General features: G+C 32.0%; 2 protein-coding genes across 3 annotated transcripts in view; both read left to right on the forward strand.

Annotated features, from left to right (window-relative positions):
- LOC148227504 (CD151 antigen-like) overlaps window positions 1-20,864 on the forward strand; it is a 179,496-nt gene that overhangs the window by 71,982 nt on the left and 86,650 nt on the right. The gene's annotated exons all lie outside the window — the stretch shown is intronic.
- Window positions 4,543-11,416, forward strand: SH3PX1 (sorting nexin 33-like protein SH3PX1). Of its 2 annotated transcripts, none has more exons than XM_088201913.1 (2): window positions 4,543-4,618; window positions 9,130-11,416. In XM_088201913.1, exon 2 carries the CDS (start codon window positions 9,148-9,150, stop codon window positions 10,831-10,833), a length of 1,686 nt encoding a protein of 561 aa, XP_088058039.1. In that variant the 5' UTR covers window positions 4,543-4,618; window positions 9,130-9,147; the 3' UTR covers window positions 10,834-11,416. The 2 variants fall into 2 exon arrangements, with proteins under 2 accessions (XP_088058039.1, XP_088058038.1); XM_088201912.1 differs by lacking the exon at window positions 4,543-4,618 and adding an exon at window positions 8,496-8,579.

The following is a 20,864-nucleotide window of genomic DNA, read 5'->3' on the forward strand; positions in this document are numbered from 1 at the left end:
TTGTCTTCTTATTTGAAAGACGACCAAAAACGTTGGGCACTTCTCAATTCTGGAGTATATTAAGTCCACAAAAGATCGTGCTGAATCCCTTTCATAATTTTCTTCCATTATAAATTTATTTTCATAAGTAACTACCTTCAAACACTTCGCTTCCTACTTGAAACAAAGTGAAGCCACTACAAATTAACCGAGACGATATTTAGTAGCCCATGAAAGTAGCCACTTTCGTAGTACCCGAAAGTACCCGAATCTCTGAGTTCAACCCGATCTTCGAGATGACTTTAAAATTAGAAAACAAACACATATATGCATTATTGTGCAACTTTTATAGCTAATTTCGAAGCTTTTGTGATTTAAAAATAATGTTTAATTGAAATTGTACTGCTTGATACACCTCACAATTTGGTTAGAAATGTCTTTACTTAAATTTCATCAAAATTTATTTTAGATTAAATTTCAATATTAAGGAAATTTGTAATAGTTTACAGCATATTTTTTCTAAAAAAAAGTGCAAAAAAAATCTAGAGTTAAATTTTTTTTTCGTATGTAATATTTTATTAATTTAAAATAAAATATATTAGAGGTGCAAATTTTTATCTTACCTGGGACGCTAAAGCAGCCTTAAATCCATTTATGACGACCAAATATACAACAACGCTACATATCTAAGAGAAATATAAATAATTTACATAGATTCTACATTATGTACAGAGAGTAATAATAAATTTATGTAATATATAATCCAATGGAATAAATGCAAACACAACCTTAAGTAATTTTGATAAATATTTTTATATCAATAGGTAAAATAAAAATGATAATAGAAAATTCTTTAATGAAAATTAAAATATAAAATAAATAAAACAATGGACCTATTAATAATTCGTTGCTCTATTAAATAATATTCTATTTATTTATTGAAATGCTTGCTATGTATGTATCTACACATATAGGAAGCTTACATACTCGTACATATTTATTATATATTTCCCCTTTCAGAAGATGTTCAATCGAGCACGCTTTAGTTATGAGTGGAACGTTTTGTGTTATTTCTAGCCGTGAAAACACACATTCGGGAAAATTGTGTCGTTTTTCACACACGCCCGTTTTTCATACCCCGGAAAATCCGTTTGGACGGTGGAAAGGAACATATTTACTATATAACACTACACAGCTATACATTCAAAATGATTTTTGTATGTACTTTTTATCCCAAACATTCCCATCGCACAGAATAAATTATTAAAATGCGCGATAGTGCTTGGTAAGTAAAAGGCTTTTATTCGCTTTAGTTGAATGAAATTTTAATAATAGGCATTCACTTTAGAAGCTAGAAATAGAGGATATTGAATTCTTGAAGAGGCAGAATGTGCTTTTAGAATCTATTAAATAATGAAAAGCGTTTGCGTCGACAATATAATCGCTTATGAATTTCTGCATATGCTTTAAATTGTTATTCATAATACATCATATTGAAGCTGCATGGTCATTCATTATTTATTATATAGTTCAAGAAATATAATACCCACAGTTTGTGAAACGACGGAATAACATAATATATTATATTTAAATTCCGACAAAATTACAAAAATTAAAATATTTTGTATCAATGTTAATGTTTCGTAATATAATAGAACATGATCTAGCAACTCTTAAACCCAAGTGTCGCGGTTTACTAACCCTCGTCACCTCGTCAGACACATTGGTGTATGCTGATGATTAATTAATTAAATAAAACACAATCGTGTAATACATTTTATATTTAAGAGCGTTTTTTAATCCTAGAGTTCAAGCCCCTTGAAATTGTTAGCAATAAAGCGATCTTTTGTTATAAACATAAGGGCATCGTTCCCTTTATGTGTAAGGCATTTATTTTAAACCCCAACATCAATTATTTAACTTCTATAAATACATATATTTTTTTCCGTATCAAAATTGTATAGGTATTATTTATGTTCTACGATTGCACCCACATGGTTTGGAACAACAGCTCTCTCCCCATTTTTAGCTATCATTAGATTGCTGTTCGAGCTGTCATCTCTAGATTGAAGAAGCACCAACTTTAATTAAACGCCAGGAAAAGGTTACTGACCATCGCGTACGAATTCAACGATCAACAATTAGTAAATCATTGTTTCACATTGTCATACAATAGTTATCGTTGATTATGTAACGGCTTATGCTCTATTTTTTATTATAATATATAGAACGCCTTTTATATTTGTAACGGTACATTAAAAATATTTTTGAAAAATCCCAATAATTTATTAAAACAAAGGATAATAGCAAATATACATAATAAAAAATCATGATATGGTTACAAATAACGGATCTTCTCCATATTTATACAATGTTCAAGTTCAACTAATAATTACATATTTATTTTTAAAGTACAAATTTAATACATACCTTAATTTTCTTCATTTTCCGAGGACGAAAGGTCTTAATTTTCCGAAGGCGGTTAAAACTGGTTAACTGGGTTTTGCAGCCCCTACGTTGTAGTGCACTGTGCTTAAGCTTGTCAGATAACAACAGGAGATTAAGAAGATAATATATGTTTAATTTTGAAATTTTATATTTAGTAACAAAATAGTATATTTTTTATGGATCTATAAATTTAGCGATACTTACTCTGTAACCTAATATTATATAACGGCAAATGTAATAAAAGTTCAAACTGTATTTTTAACTATTCTACTGTAACATCTTTCAACATTTAATTCGGCTTTTGTTTCTTTCGGATTGTGTCGGACCACACACAAGCCCTCGTTACGACCAGAAAAAATCACATAAATAACACGCAAGTGTTCTTACTGTAAATATTCTGTCAGTGAAAGAATGATTCTTTGTTGCGAAACGAACACAAGAAACAATAAACCACATAGATGCCCACGTTTGTAAAGGGTCTTATTCTCGTGTTAATTTACTGTGACCAAAATGATCATCCATCAACAAGAAAACAAGACAATAGCGTAAAGGATGGGGCAGTACGAAAGCCCTCGTTACAACCTGAACTAAATGGTTCCCTCATAAATAGCACGGACGGATTCTCCAGTGTATTGAATGAATATTTATTTGTTATGAAACGCGCACAAAAATAAAATCACCGATTTTATTATATTTCCGTTGCAGTACACGACCTTGGACCATGCCCATCAAGCAAATGTCGCTTTCTAAAAGCGTATACCTATTTCGCTGTTCTAAGAAACGAGTATATATATTCGCTAGATGCTCGCTGCATGATTGTAATTGGTCAGCAAGCTTTGCAGCCCTGGATACTTAAGCCTGGACTCCGATGAGGAGAGGGCAGTCACAATCAGCCATTCGAAGACTTACGAAAAAGCATTTTTTTTAATATTCCAAATCAAATATATTTTGTTCTACATGTGTAGCGCGGCGAGTACAAACGCATAGTGAAATGGCTTACTTTCACTTGTTATTCTTGACCTACATCTGGAACCTTTCGCACTGTCCATGCAGTATGTCATGCTTTGATTTTTGGAGTGCATGCGTGTTGCTGAAGATTTTGCTAGTTTACTTTATAATTTAAAGAATCATTTAAAAGTATACGTGAATACTATTCGACCGTTTTATTACAAATTTCATTCTATGCCTCGACGAGATATTTCCTGGAACGAATGATGAGTGTACCTCAATCACATAATCATTAGATTGATTTGTAATAAAATTCTAAAATTCTAAAATTTTCCCCCCTCAAATATCAATCTTTATAGTAAGCATGTATTTTACCAATAAGGCCTGTTTATGGTGCAAGTACTAAAACTAATAATATGAGTGCTGAATGTTGGTCTGTTTCTATCTATTTTTAAAACGTCAATATGTAATCACTATAATCAATTGCTCTTTTAAAAGTTAGTGTTTGTGAAAATTACAAACAAATATAACCTACAAAGATGCAAACAAAACTAAAACGAAAAAAAAACATTTTTCTTGTTAAAATAATATACTTACGTCAAAAATTATTTCATTTTATTTATTTGACTTATAAAATAGCTAAAAGCTGTCGCAGTAGTCAGCACTTACCCAACTCGTATGATTATAAATGTGCTAAGATAATTTTTTGGCTCTATTGATACAGTTGTTTGTAGAAAGCGCCTGGTGCGTTGTGCACGACTCGCGATATCTATGAACGCGCTTGGCGCATTCTCAGCCCTGGATGAGTTAAATACGAGACGATAATGTTTCCCCGCAACTTTTATCGGGGCACTGGGTAGTGGGAAAAAATATTTGAAAAACATGCAATTTGATTATTATTGGTAATTTTAAAATTGTTTCAACATATATTTTCTGTTAATAAATGAAATAATAAACGAATATGGCAGAGAAAATGAGCGCGTTTTAATATGATATATGAACCATTTTAATAATTGAATGAATTATATATTTAAAAAAAATACAATTGCCCTTCCCGATGCATCGATTCGCCCGTATGAATAGACGAAAGCGGCGAGCGAGACGGCGATGGAATGCGCGAGCGAGACAGCGATAGCGACACGCGCGCCTCTGGCGGTCGCGCCGGCCATACGAGTATCTGTCAACCAGATGATCGCGGTGTGGGCCTCCGCCCTCCTGTCGCTGTCTCGCAATAAACGACCAGGTATGCACCTTGGCCGCCGTACACCAGTGCCCCGTTTCTTACGCACCCCGAAGTTCACATCGATTACCGCGAATCGCGAACGCCGTTCTTTCCGCTCGCGAACATCCAACAAGTGAGGTTATGTCGAAAGAAAACTTCGATCGCGTGACGTCACCGCTTGCTATTAAACACCAATACGCACACACACACACACGCACATATAAAATTTTAAAAAATAAAATAAAAATGGCGGCTGATGCGCAACTGTGCGTTGGCTGTCAAAGTGACGCGTAATTGCAACATAAATGACGTGCAGGTTAACGACCTCTCGAAATAAAGGTCTAATTGGACCTTGGGGTGTATTTTCAAGGTCCTAGCGTGTCCTTGACACCAATAACGCCCATTATTTACCTGTTGGTTGTGTGCTTGTGTTCGCGCCGGTGTGGGGTGGGGGGTTGCATACGTATGAATGTGTGTGTCATTTTTACAAACAAACACAAAATGTTTATATTGCGATAAGATAATGTTATAATATCACGTACATGAAAACATATTTTTGTGGCTTTTTTATGTGCTTAATTATTAATTATTAAGTGATTATTTTTTTTTATTGTTATTATTTAACTCATTATGAAAAATATAAATACGTCAAGGAAAAATAATACTAATATGTACATGCATTAATCCAGTTATACCCAAGATTTTTTTTTTTAGTTTTTTCAACCGAAAAATTTACTTCATAAACATCAGTGACTATCTGAAAGTCCTGGACTTTCAAATCCCATATGAAGTCTAGTGTTTTCTAAATTTCTGTCGTTCTTGGGAGATCGAAATTTGTAATCATCTCATCATCAGGCTTTGAAGACCGCTTGGTATGTGATTTATCAACCAATATAAAATCTCCGGATCGTAATTTACTACACATCGCAAATGCTTTTGGTTACCACTTACTTTTACAAAATTCATAAAGGTAACAGACATTTCAAAAAATATATAACAGCTTTATTGTTTTCTGGCTAGGCCAAAACTAAACAGAAAGTGTTTTTTATATGTACAATGAAATAATTTAGAAAAAAGTAACATAACAAATCTTATGAATTAACCCATTTATAATATTAGGTAACTGGGACAAAACTAAAAATATTTTTTAAACTTTTTAGTTATTTATTAAGTAATTTGCCAAAGTAATTCGGATATGTTCAATTGATGTAACAATTTTATCCTGGTGCAAACGTTCCAATGTTTTTAAAAGGTGATAATCCGAAGGTGCAATGTCAGCTGATGTTGTACAACTATTTATTCCAGCTCCCTGATTTTTTCTGATTGCTCTCTTCTGCATGTTACACAAAAACATGTCATTGGTTATTTGTCAAAACTGACCGTTTTTTTTATTATTTTGCTAATTAGGTACAATGCACCTCTATTGTGATGGTCTCTTAATGTTCTAATAATTCATCATGAACATATGTTATTTGGTCATGGGATAAAATCGGTACTTGTTTTAGAATAAGCTACACTTTTTACCATGTGGATGATTGTATAAGATTCACTTATCATCAACAATAATCCTTCATAAAATGATCGTTCTCATGTTTAAGCAATAGTGAATAACATAATGTTATTTGTTCATTTTTATTAGCCTTTTCAAATGATCTTGAACTATCGCCCACAGATTCATTGGTAGTTTTACGAGAATTTGACTCCACAGGCGAATTTAGAGCATCATTGTACATTTTGGCTCTTACGTCTTCCTGTTTTTGGGTTGTCCTTCAAGTCTATCACGACTTTCTTTGACATTTCCAATGTATTGTAAAAAGTTTAGGTAGCCTCTTTTGTATTTACTTCTTGAATGGACAAATATAGCATGAAATATCGCAAATGTATTTATAAGATCTTTAACCTTGGTGTACTTCTTGGTAAAAAGGAAGTTTTTTATTATTAAAACAGTGTCTAACAAACAAAGTTCCAAAATAATATCAACAACCACGTGTTGATAAACTAATTTCAAAACTCAAAGTTTAGTTTATTTCAAAACAACAGTTTTTAAAAACAAACAATGCACAAACATGTAATCTTTGACTCATTTTTTAAATATAAAATTAAAGTTTCCCAATTATTTTTCTATGATATCCTTTTAAATGTTTTACAACAAAAAATGGGAAAAGTCAGTAACTAATACTTAAAAGATCTATGTTCGAATCTTATATGTGTCCTAACGTTTTTCAGTTTCTATCGTGGTTTGGAGATCGAAATTAAAGAATATTATATAATTTTAATCTGATCGATCGTTACAGATCATGTTTTTATAGATGTTCCTAATATCACGTATGTATCTTTATGATGAATAATTAAAACAAAATTGAGCTTCGTCGTACATAGTGATTGTAAGCTTTATAATAGCTTATTATTAACCATTTGAGTAGTGAGTTAATATTTCTTAATTTGTTAGTATACACCTGGGAATGAGTTAATTTTATATATTTTTCCATAATTATTTCTGTTATTATTTTGATAATATTTTATATTGCATTTTTAGTAAATTATACAAAAAAAATCAGAGGCTCCCAACGTTTTATTGTTTTTATTTTAATTATTTATTTTGCTTGTTTTATATTATTAAATCTCGCCAATTTTTTTTTATATATAGTTTATACATTATTTGTGAAAAAAAATTATATCAATTCAGAAGCTCTCAATTTTTTTTACAAAATATTTTTTTGTGTGTTTATTTATTTTGTACTCTTTAATTTATTGCTATTATTTTCTATACAAATAATTCACTACCTAGAAATAAAATTTAAAAAAATGTTTTCTATCTATTATTTTTTCAGTTAAGTATGTAAATATATAACTTTTGGGAGTACGTCAAAACAGTGAAAAATTAACCGCCGTACATGTAAAGGGTAAAGGGAAAAACTGATTCTCACTACTTATTTAGTAGTTGTTGATTGTGTTTACCTTGAAACGCATTGTGCTAACGCCATGTTGCAACGGAAGGTGTATAATACAATAAATAATAAATAGCCAAATTTGTTGCGTTGCACATATTTTTTAATTTTATGTATTGCCATTCAGTAATGTATTCAGTTATTCCTATTTCCTATCAATATCTCTTTTTTGTTTAATATAATCATCGCCTTTCCGATTTATTGTTTAGGTTTTGTATTAACCCTACGAACCTTTTTATTTATGTTTTTTGCTATTTTGTAAATACATTAAGCTTTTCATTCAAAATAAAATACACGATTTTACATATGTCTTAGATAAACTATGTACTATATGTACATAACATAAAGCATCGATCTAATCAGTTGTAATCAGTAAACTGATTAATATGCAGTTTATTGATTAATCGACCTATGACATTACATTTATTTATATTTATGACAACATTCGTGCGTCACTAAATAATATTAAAAAAGTTAAGGCGATTTTATTTTATATTCCTATTGAAGGACGTTGGTTACTTTATATTTTCACAAAATAAAAATCACAATTTTATTACTAATCTTGACATACACTCCCATTATCTGATACGTCAGTCGTATTAATCTAATATTAGTCATCAAACTTACTTATTATCTAACGACTACAGTGCATCGTACACAATAGCAGCACCTCTACGCCTACAGGTGAGATCAGATTCTAAAGATGTTCTTCGATTGCGAAATGCCGCAAGAACTCGTTTCATGATCTTGGCCAGCTGATCGCCGAAGGTCACGATCGCTCGCATGGCCTGATTTATACACTGTAATTGAAATATTTTAGAGCCTCAGGCGTATCGGTGCATTTACAATCGTCACGGTTCTGTGTGAATCATGTCAGGATGCATGTAATGTTTTGTTATGCCTTCCGTGATTAACTTTGAACTGTTGAATCATGAACTGTTTGACAGTTTAGTATTATTTTGTCATTCGATTGGGACGTACGTGTTTTTTTTAACAGTACAATGCTTGCCCTAAGTCGCATCATCAAACATCACGTAATATATTTTTTATTTCTTTAAATATAACAGTGAAATCTCTCTTTCTTTAATTATTGTAGAATTTTACTTTTATTCTTTTATTCCGTGTCATGCTCTGCATAACCCGACGTTCTATAAAATTTACGGTAACTAAACACAACGCTTGTTGGTTATTGTTCCACCTTAATTGTTCGACCTTTTCCCCTCGACTTTTTTAATACTTAATTGTTTTCCAATTGCTCTCGTAACCATTACATTTTATCTCATTGATTCGCTCGCAATCCCGCAACGCAATACTCATTGTTCTCCACGCCCACAGCTTCTCGATATAAATTCGGCCCGTCCGATAAAAGCGGCTCGGCGCCAATTCGCCGATTCTTTGTATTTAACTTTCGGTTTTTAGCTTATCGGGAAACAAAGGTGTCACACGCTGATGTTGATGTAATAAACGGTCACAATCGCTCGCGACTGCCATTAACCCACATGAAAAATTGCTTTATCGCGCAACTGCGCTCGACTCGCCTGTGTTTTACTGCAAATGGTTTCCTATGTTATTGTTTATTTCTAGGTGCAATTCGAGACAGCTATGTCAACCAAGGTTCGTGCTCTTTACGACTTTAAGGGCGAGCCCGGCACTGCGGAGCTGTCCATCAACGCCGGGGAGGTATTGGCCGTGAGCAGGATCGACGTGGGCGAAGGGTGGTGGGAGGGTACGAACTCCAAGGGGGAGGCTGGACTCTTTCCCGCTTCTTACGTTGAACAAGTGAGTTCGCTGCCGGTCGAGCTGCCCCCGGAACCTCCGACGGAGCGATACGACCAAACGGCGGACGAATGGAGCGAGCAGTTCAACCCCCCCGCCCAGAACTACGCCAGGGGCGACGGGGAAGCATGGGATGACGACTGGGATGACGACACCTATTCCGAAATCGGTCCGGTCGGACAGCAGAGTCAGACAAACGCGAGACTTCCTACACATTCCGGCTCACAAGAAGCTCCCAATTATCCTCTTCCTGGCATGCCGATAAACGATGGGAACAACGACGACACAATCTCGAACTACGGGCATTCGGGAACAGTCGCTAAAAAGAACATCAACAGATTTAGCACGTTCGCTAAAAGCGGGGGCGACAGCTACATATTAGGCACTCTCAACTTGACAGTTAACGAAGACGACAAAGTGTTCATCTATCAAGTTGACGACGCATATAGTTGGTCGCCGATAACCAATTTTTACTCGGTCATAGTCGCGTCTCCTAAGAAAGAAACTAAATTTAAGGGAATCAAAAGTTTTATAGCTTATCAATTAACGCCTTCGTTTAACAATATTCAAGTTTCGCGGAGGTATAAGCACTTTGACTGGCTTCATGAGCGACTGACGGATAAGTTTTGTTTGATACCTATTCCGCCGCTTCCGGATAAACAAGTATCTGGGAGATACGAAGAACAGTTTATAGAACACAGAAGAGTGCAATTGCAAGAGTTTGTCGATTGGGTATGTCGGCATCCGGTTCTCTCGAGATGCGATGTCTGGCAGCACTTCTTGACGTGCACTGACGAAAAGAGATGGAAGGCGGGCAAGAGGCAAGCAGAAAAGGATCAATTAGTAGGGGCCAATTATTGCATTACTATATTCCCGCCCGAAAAGGCGCTTCTGCCTTCGCAAGTAGACCATCAAGTGGAGCAGTGTGCAAATTTCACACACAACGTCGACTCGGCCATCAAAAATTTAATGGCCACTTGCCTGGATCAACACAAAAAACACCAAGGTCCTTATAAGAGGGAGTATCAAAAAATCGGAGAGGCCTTTTATAGCTTTGGAAACGCTTTGGGCACTGACGAACCGCCTCTTACTCCTTCACAATTAACCACGGCCATTAAGATGACCGGCGGTGCTTACATAGACGTAGGAAAAATGTTCGAAGAGCAGCCGAAACTCGATTGGGAGCCATTGAGCGACAAGCTTCACTTGTACAAAGGGATCGTAGGGTCGTATCCCGACGTGCTCGCCGTTCAAAGGGGCGCAATTCAAAAGAGGAAAGAATGCGAGAAGTTAAAGTCCGACAACAAAATGGAAATGAGCCAATTAAACGAAGTGTTTAGAAGGACGGACGTCATAACGTATGCCTTGTTAGCCGAAATCACTCATTTCAAAAGTGAACGAACGGCCGATATATCGGCAGCTATGCAACAATTCCTAAAACAGCAAATCACGTTTTATAAGAAGGTTGTCGATAAATTAGAAAATACTTTGCATCACTTTGACAATTGTTAGCTTTATCTGTCTAGTTTAAAACCAAGGCTTTTCGTGTCTTATTTACTACTTGAAAATCAGAGAGCCGATTACACGTGAGCATGCATTTGATTTGTTAGACCAAATCAATGATGCTGTCAAATGTTGTTCAAATATCGAGCTCAACCCTGATTCAAGTCATAAATACAAATATTTATTTTTTAAATGAATTTATTGAAATAGTCAAATATTTCTAAAAGGCATTATTCCATTTTTTTATAATCGCTATAATATTACATCGTTTTTTTAAGTAGCATTTATAATTCTTGTAAATATATTATAATAGGTTAAAAAGGCCTCAATAATGTATTGTGTGCATGGCTGATTTATGTATTTTTTTTATATAGACTGAATGTATTTTTATTTAATGTTTTATGAATTTTTTGTGCAATGTTGATATACTATTAGAGCCTCGATAAATTATAATGGCTAAGCCGTTAAAATATCAATTGTATATTTTATCAAATACTTGTTATTTTTCTATCACTTTGTACATGACGCGAATGTCAAATATTCAGTAGCCACTCTTCCACGATTAAAATGTAATTAAAATATATATACATTATATTTGATTTTTATTTATTAGTTATTACTTAAAAAAACGCGTTTTTATGTGCGTTTAGCAACGATTGCTAATAAATTATGTCTACCCTGATCGACTCCAATTGAACATCTGTGTCAAGATAGATGGTTAAATGCTCAAGTTTTTTATCAGCTTGCTACTATTTCTCGTTTATTGAAATGTAACGTTTTCAACACAAGCAGTACAAATCCAATATTTCTCAATAAATCCCATTTGTGAGGATCTAAAAGAAATTATGTCACAATTAATCTATTCGAATTGAACATCTGTGTCAATTCCGATCCAATGAGGTTTTGCCCAGTTGTTGTGGCGCGCCGCAATTGCGTTCCTAACCTTAAAATCAATTTAGCTGATCGTTTAGTTTGATTTTCATTAGTAACCGATCAACCAATCGGTTGCGTAACAAACTTTTTTCTCTCCTTTCAACGCGAAAACACATTTTCCGACTCTCGTTGTTCGAGTGGACAAAGGCACGCTGGAAGAAAGGGTTCCATGGAAACAATGGCGCCATGGGTCATTTAAAAACTCATTTACCAACGATAAACGCTCATAGGCGTGCGCGTATAACTATATGACTCCGTAAGTTACTCGCACACTTAATAGGAATTCCTTTTTGGCTTTGATAACAATAAATATATCTCGGCTGAGAGGCGGCGTTTCGCATACTCGAACAATAAATATGCTTTATATGTTTAATACATTGCTAGCCCTGTGTATCCGAAGTTATTCGGTTGTAAAGATGAAACAAGATATTATTTACCCTTGTGTGCAAAACAAGCTGATACGAACTCGATAATTAATGAAAATGACTCACCTCAAGAGTGATCGGTATATCAGGTGCATAAGCTGACAAATATTTTTAGCAGATAGTTTTATGTGGTATTCATTGATTCAAAATAAACCGTGGTCTTATTGCTTATTACTGAGAAAGTGGCCACCTTGTTTTATGTTTGTAGATGCAAAAACAAATCAAGCAATATATTTTTTACTAATAAGCAATAATTATTTGTTCATTGAATGTAGTTCACAAATCAAAAGCTGAAATAAAACATCATCTAACAAATATCTGAATGGCGTCTTCAGACCTGGCTGGTGAAATGTCTGAAGCAGACACATCCATTTTATTACAAACGGTAAGCAGAATGGTCAAGCAACTTTTTTGTTTGCGAAGTTCTAGATAAGTCTCAGAAAAAATAATAAGGTTAGAATGGACGTTTCAACCCTACTGTGATTAAGCGAATTTAAACTATATAATAATTAAATAATAAAAACTAGTTTTAAAGATTACTGGTGCTTCGTATATGTAGCTAATGGTCGGAGAAGAAAATCGCATTGATTGCGTCGAATAACGTGAAAGCATTTCAGCAGCGAGGGTCGCTTGAATAGTACCTAATAATAAATATTTCATTATATTAACTTTTTCTTATTTTTTATTTTAATCTTCTGTTGTAATTTGACAGGCGTAAGCCCAATGCGTAACGATGTAAATCTGTACCAACTGGGTAAGTCAATCAGACATAATAAATACATATTATAATTATTTATACAGTGACATATTATAATTATTTATACAGTGACATCTGTATAAATAATTATAAAATAGAATGTGTATTATAATTTATAATCAATAGATGTAACTTTTCAACTGGGGCCGGTTTTTAATAAAAACAATTTTTTATAAACAAAACATCTAGTGGCTCGAACCCGCGATCTTTAGTTTCCAGTCAAGATTAGATGAACTATGCTATTCCGATTCTATTATATTATTTTATTGAATCTACTTGTGTATTTTCGAAAGAAAAGTTCCATTTCTCAGCAATTTAGGATGTTGAAAATAATGGAGCTGGAAAAGATTTCGGCGCCGTCACAAAAGGACGCAGGACATATGAGTGTAGATAAACGATTGCAGCGACAAAATAGCGCAACGCATATATAAAAAAAAACACGAAAATAAAAAAATCATTATTAAAAACTACTAAAAATTTAGCTGACGTTCTGTTGTTTTTTATTTATTTTTATATATTTTTTATGTGTTTCTATTTAATTGTACTTAATCAGTTCGATCGCGGATAATTTGAGTCTGATATATTATGATTCTGATCACTAACGCGTAATTCTGCACAAAACAAACAACTAATGGGATAAGATATTTATGTTCATGGAATTCGTTTCAAATATTTTTAACTTTTACATAAACAATTATATATGTATTCGATTCAGATGTGGAGTGTTCGACTGTACGGTATGTTCTTGGTTAATTTTATTTGCGATAACTAAAGTTTATTTTAATTTCAAAAAATCATTTCTTTTTTATTTACACTATCTGAAACTCTAATAATGAGATTTGAAAATTGAAAAAAATTATATTATCTAAATTAAAATGATATCGAAGGAACAGCAAAAATTAAAAAAAAAACGTTTTTTATCTTATCATGATTTTATTTTTTAATATACATATTTCTATTTCCGTGTTTTTCTTTTTATATTATATATATGCGTTGCGCTGTTTTGTCGTTGCATGGTTTTATCTTGCTCTATTTTGTGGCAGCGCCCTTTTGTCCGCGCTATTTTGTTCTGTCCCCATTTGACGAGTCACCTTTAAAATATACTAAAACTTAATTATCACATTCCATATAAACGCTTTAATGGACCAAAACGACACTTTTAATTTGAACAGTAACCACACCTAAATCCAATAAAGCGAAGTCTAATAACCTTTTAATAAAATCAAATATCATAGAAATAAAAATACGTAAATTTCAGTACCACCATTTAGCAAAAAAATCTTCAGCAACACAAATAGGTTTTATATATAAAGAATTTGTCGATTTATTTGTTTATGTACATTTATTATTTTCAGTAAAATAACACATTTAAGATAGTAATTAGGATTTGATTAAGGGTGATAATAAAGAGTTGAGTTGTGAATTTAAGACGAGCTATTTATAGTATATGTTAAAGAAAACACAATACAAATAATTGCAAGTCCGAAGTTAAACAGCAATAAAAATAAAATTGTCTCCGCCATTAGTTTATAGTATGCCAAAAATACTTGCAGCTGTAATTAGAGCTAACGAAGGGCTCACTAGATATTTTAGTATTCAAAAGACCTTGACCGTATTTTTATTAATATTTTATTGAAGTGTTATTTTAGGTATGGTAGTATATTTGTATATAAACGAATATATAAAAAAAGTTATTTAAACGTTATAGTATTAAATTCTAAACATAAATAACCACATGATTGTAAAGCATAGTCTATAGTAGTAAATTTAAACCTAAATATTTGAGATGGCTTAAGTTATTAAACAATCTAACACACGCTATATAATTGCTAAATGCATAATTGCACTTAGACGTGCTGCATTTGACACACATTCTGCAACTGACGTTACAAGATCACGAATTGTACATTCAAGAGATGCCGCTCTTAAACGTACGACCTTTGGAAATACATATCGACTCGTAAGTATACATCACGACACACATGGCATCTGGAATATATTCCCACGTATTCTGGAATTTTGATTTTAGCTGAAACGACTTTAAAATATAAAACACGACGTCTGCACAATATTGTCTCTAAAACGCCGTGACGGGATCGATACAAGACAGATGTATCTACATATATGCTGTTTATACATAAAGTTATTTTATAAGCCGCAATTCAAACGATCTCAGATAAAGACGAGGCATTTTCTGAATATGATATACGCTTTAGAGTCGCGCTAAAACTTTTGAAATCGCTATATAAAGCGACCCTTTCGGTATCGGAGATATGAGGTTATGATTTACACTGTGTACGAATACACTAGGTAAGATAGTCGTAACAGTTAAATAATTCTTATAAATTATGTCAAAAATTGGAACGAAAGTACAATGCTTTGCTTTATCTCATTTCGGGAGATTGAACGTGTAAATTTTTTCTTTTGAATTTTTCCATTTTCTTCTCTATGAATAATGACAGACGATTAACCCTGTGCTTCTCACAATGATGGCTCACGTTTCAACATTTTCTTGCCATTTTATTATGTTGGCACGTATGAAATGTGGTTTTAGTCGATTTTGTAAAATAAAATGTTGATCGATATATACTGATACACCTATGCGAATAATTAATTGCAAACGTATTATGAATATTTTAGATAGAGTAATTAAATATTTCATAAATCATAAAATATCTTTTATATATTCCGTGTAACTAATTTTATTACGTAAATTAAATTCTTGGCTTTTATCAATTCCGTTCTATAGATATTCCTTAAAAGGAGCATCTATAATTGAATTATTGATTTAAAATTTTACGTCTTATTCTAATTATTATATAAATTATGTTATGTCTTATACTCTTAAGAAATTCCTTTACTGTTTTATCTAATATAAAATTACTAGTGATTTAACATAATAAATAAAAATAATTATTATTATATTTTCTGGTAAATCGCTACTTCTCAAAAATATTTAAAATTAACACATTTATTATATTTAAAGATCAAAATAATCAGATATTAAAAAAATATTTCATATATTTATAAGTTTAATTAATTATCTAAAAGTACACATACATGTGGTAGATAATGGACTGATTTTATGAGGTTTGTAATATTCGTGACAAATAATTAAAAATAAATGCTCTTTTCTGTATATTGTCATAAATATGTGGCTTATATAAAACAGTAATTTATATATCAAGTCATCTGGTGGACATAGATCGACAGCTTTCGATTCAGAAAAAATAATTAACTTTCAAGCCATCCTTCGATTCGTTTAAAACGCGTCCGTTGACTATTTAGATAACGATAGGAATTATTTCCATCAGAGCAGTTGCTAAAATGGAAACCCTTTAAACCCTTCGGCTGTAATTGTAACAAAGTAAAGTTTAATCAAACCCCCTTGAGGGAGTTTCCAATCGGTATTTCGCCGATATTTACAATAAAAGTTTTCAAATAAATCACGCGTTGTATTAATTTTGAAAATTACTTAAATGTTGACTATCACTGCGCAGCCTCCAGGCTTGGCGGTGCGGTGTAGCAGAGGTTTTTAATTTGCACTAATAAGCTAAATTAGCCATGATTGCTATTGAGCCTGCGGTTAAAACGTACACAACATTGATTGATCTTGACACAAGTGTAGAGTAGGAGGAGTAAATCAAAATATTGATTTACGCTCAAAAACAAGAAGTATGGAAGTTCATATTCATGATTGAGGAATCAACCGCACTTAGTGCCTGTAAGTTAAAGTCCGAAGTAATAAACGTAAATTGGTTTAGCTTCATACCAAAGAAGATATAGACATAGGCCGTTCGAAAACTTTCTGAACTTTTATTCTATATTCTTTAAGCTTTGTGGCCTTTAAATTTTTTTTTATGTACTAATGTCACTTTTAACATAGTTTCAACTTTTTAAAACAATTCTAATGTGTTTTTAGAGTCTTCAATTATGTCAAATATTCGAGCTTTCAAATATTCGAAATAAAAAAATTACCTAGCAGAGTGATCTTGTGTTCAGAATATCTATTTTATTTTTTATATAAGTATTTATTAAAACTAAAAACCTAAAATTTGAACATTTTATTCGAAATATTTTCATAATAGGTAGGATGACTTATATACTAAATTTACATCACAGTAAAAAAAGGGTTAAACGGACATCTTTTAAACAAAACACTAAGTTTAGAAACACTGAAAGACTTCGTAAAAATATTATGGAATAACAAATTGTAATTTTGGTCGGCAGTTAAGTTATATTACATTTTCACACATTGCTTAACATCAGTTAGATTAGCTAACGGGTATGATACAAATATTTATACATTTTATTATATTTTTTATGTCATGCTTAATGCTGTGAAATGATCACATTTTCCATTTCTATAACTTCAGTGTCCGTTTGACCGTTTCATAATTGACAAACGTCACTCGTGCGTAACATTTAGGACTCCGGGATTTTATGCGTAGCAAATTCTTCAAATCCAAAGGTTAAAAGTATTAACCTGTCCGGCGCTAATGTACTCCAATATATAATATAATATACAATTTTAATTTATATCCCGAATATTTTCCGGAAAACACATTCCTTTGTGTTTCACTGAAAAATGTGAAAAATAGTATATGGTCAATTCCTGAATATTTTTTAATTCAGTCAGAATAGTGGTGTGTGTGTTGTACGTCTATTCACAGCCCCTGCTGCCAATACAAAACTCAATTACCCAGGTCCATTGTGAAATTCATGAAAACGACCTTTCATCGACATGGTCGTATTTTTCGTCCACCTCTCACGGGTCTGACAAAATGAGAGAAATAATTGAAAATTAACTTCTGCGTCATGATATGATTTTTATCGACGGATGCTTATTAAACTTTAATATACACTACAAGTGTTTTGAAATACAAATCGCGTTTTACATAGTGAAAATATTTTTTGAGGCAATTCGATAACGATCTTGAATTTGTCTTCGTATCACCAATATAGTAAAAATAATCAGCGTTCTATGTTATAAACCATCAAAGTTGCAAAGCACTAATAATACAGCAGTTAACATAAATAGAGGTGTAAGTGCGTAAAGGTTTGATCATACTTAAAATAAACAGTCTCAATTTAACTTCATGCAGATTATGTATTTTTGACTTAACGTTAACATATTTTGCTAGTTATTTGGTTACCGAAAAGTTGTGCTAACATAAATTTAAATAAAGTTAACATTGCCATGGTTATATTATGTTAATTTTACAGTTGAAAATATGAACATAATCTCTCATTTTGCATTGTTCTCTGCTGTTGATGGTGGTAAAATTTTACTTTAATACCGATTTATTTATTATGTGTTTGTAGAAATATGATTTGTTATAAATTATTATTTCCATAAACACAGCAAACTTATTAATCCTATTTTCTGTAGTTACCCTATCCATAAAAAGAGTAGCGTAAATAATAAAAAGTTCAGTATTCAAATGAGTATATCAAATACGATTTCATACATACTTCATGATCACGTCTATTGGACCATATTTGACCAATGAATCAATAAAAAAGGTCACCTCGAAACACATTTGAAGGTGAAATAACAGAGCACTAATATAAACTATGATTTAAACTAATTGTATAAAAAAAATTCTTTGAAAAGATTGTAATTTATAATTGACTCATTATTTTATCTACAAATTTCTACCCAAAATCGTACCTTTTGAATTACTTATAAAATTTATCTGTTAAATCCAAAGAATCATACTGTATTAGATGATTAAATTAAGTCAGATATATTAAAATATCTAAGAAATATAATACTATTTAATCGTTTAAGTTTAAATTAAGTTAAGATAAAACTAAAATAGGGATAAAAAAGATAACATCTTATGCTTCTAACGGTGCTCTTGTAATGATTTTACGATAATCTTTAAGCTTTGCTTATGCATAATTTACAGTGAAAAAAAGCTTTAAACTGTATAAAAGATGTTTCGAATATTGGCTAAATATGAGTGAGAATTACATGTCTGACTTCCTGATTTAAAGTAGATTTATTTTCCATTATTGTTGACTCATATTGTGGTCATGTATTATCATTGAGAATTCTCAGACTATCGACTGTTTTAGCATAAAATAAATAATGGTAAGGTTTATATGATAATTTTATTATTATTGCCCTTACAATTATCATGTGTTAAAAATTACTTTTTATATTTTTTTTTAAATATTTAGAAATATTTTCCATAGGAAATTTATTAGAGTAGATTCCAACGCTATGTTTTGGGTAGTAATATTATATTTAACCTCTCAAGTATGATTTCTAACCTTATCAAAATTCATAGCTTACAGCTTCTCTTACTTATTATTTGACGCACAGAGGCAGGGTTAATTTTTTTATTATAAACACCTAAAGACTTTAAATTTAATTATTTTAATATAAATAAAGCTTAGGTTAAACTTGACTTAAAGTTTTAATTGTAGAATAAATTACTTTCACACAATTTTGAAGTGTCCAGTCAGTCACCATTACAGCATTTTATTTAAATCACAGCTTTTGCAAATTTGTACTAATTTCTAAATCTCAATTCATTAAACTTTATATATATCGTAGTTAAATACATGGCTTGCAAACATTCTACTAACCAACTCTGAATGTATCATTCAGTGATTTCTAAAAGACTTGCGATGCAACATTCTGTCTTTCTAAATAGTGTCATTAATTTTCGTTCAGTTCTTGGTTTGGACTTCAATGCATCATATTCACGGAGTTGTATTTTGAAACGCATGACGTAAATAATTCCACTGATTATATGTTGCTCTGATTCAGTTCCTACAAAATCAAATAAATCATATTTGTTTCTTGCCTTTTATAAATTTATAAAATATGTTTTATAAAAAACGACAAATTCTTTAGTAGCATGTACATCGAAATATTCTTATCCTACATTTCTTAACAATCAATCTGATGTAAAAGACAATGATAATCTGGTTTCTAAGAATACATATATAGTATATCTCGTTGTACGATTCACCATTCTTATTTAATGAGGGAAAAAATCATAATAAATACATTTTTTTATTTTGTCTCTTGAAAACTTTGAGCATAGCTAATAAAGAGAAACGAAATAAAGGCATATATAATATATTCTTACAACCTCATTCAATGGTAATGTACCGGTAAAGAAATATCATCGATCTGAAATTGTAATGCTGTTTTTGGATTTAGAGCATACTCTGCATATTTACATCAGGGTCGTTACACACAATCTACATCTCCCGGGCATCCCCTATAAAATATGTTTGGAAAATGTCAATCTCGCAACGCGCCCGAACCCTGGCCAAGATAAACGATAATTTGATTTTCTTTCGTCGCTATTTATTCTAGAGAAAAGAAAAAGCGTATTTATACATAAATAAGGAAAAACGTTTTTGCATTCCGTGCGCTGGTTTACGCCCCTCAAGAGTTCACGCTCGCGAAGTTGCTTGCTTACCCGAACCGAGGCTAATTGGATTGTTCGTGGTCCGGTTAATTCATTAGTTATGTGCAGGTATTATACATACATGTGTAATATACTATCCACACATGTATCTACATTTTCTTATTAAAATGTCAAGAATAAGTTAAGTCGTCTTAATTGACAAGATAATGGATAAATGAGAAGCTACAAGCTATTTAGTTTATTTCTTAAATTGCCTAAATACGAGTGGGGATCTGAAATGTAATATAAACTTCAAGTTGCTGAAGAATTTGGTAATTCCGATACTGTGCATTAAATACATGTGGAATTGAACCAACGATCCTGACTGACACATTAAAAGGATCCATAGAATCTCATTGATTACTAGCAATTTATATTGTCTATTCAAGCAGATTTAATCACTAATTTATTTTTACAACAATTAAGGGACTAGGACAATTGCTGAATATAAAAGGAACTTATTTAATATATGAAATCTTTTCTAAGGTA

This window comes from Plectrocnemia conspersa, unplaced genomic scaffold (assembly GCF_051122295.1).
Source record: "Plectrocnemia conspersa isolate PC_06_02 unplaced genomic scaffold, ASM5112229v1 ptg000013l, whole genome shotgun sequence".
Classification (NCBI taxonomy): Eukaryota; Metazoa; Arthropoda; class Insecta; order Trichoptera; family Polycentropodidae; genus Plectrocnemia; species Plectrocnemia conspersa.

What these genes read in the sequence shown, in the direction of transcription:
- SH3PX1 (XM_088201912.1), top strand. Translation starts at nt 8,547, where the DNA reads ATGCTTGCCCTAAGTCGCATCATCAAACATCAC. An exon ending in GTCGCATCATCAAACATCAC is followed by an intron (nt 8,580 to 9,129) that starts GTAATATATTTT and finishes GTTTATTTCTAG; the next exon opens with GTGCAATTCGAGACAGCTAT.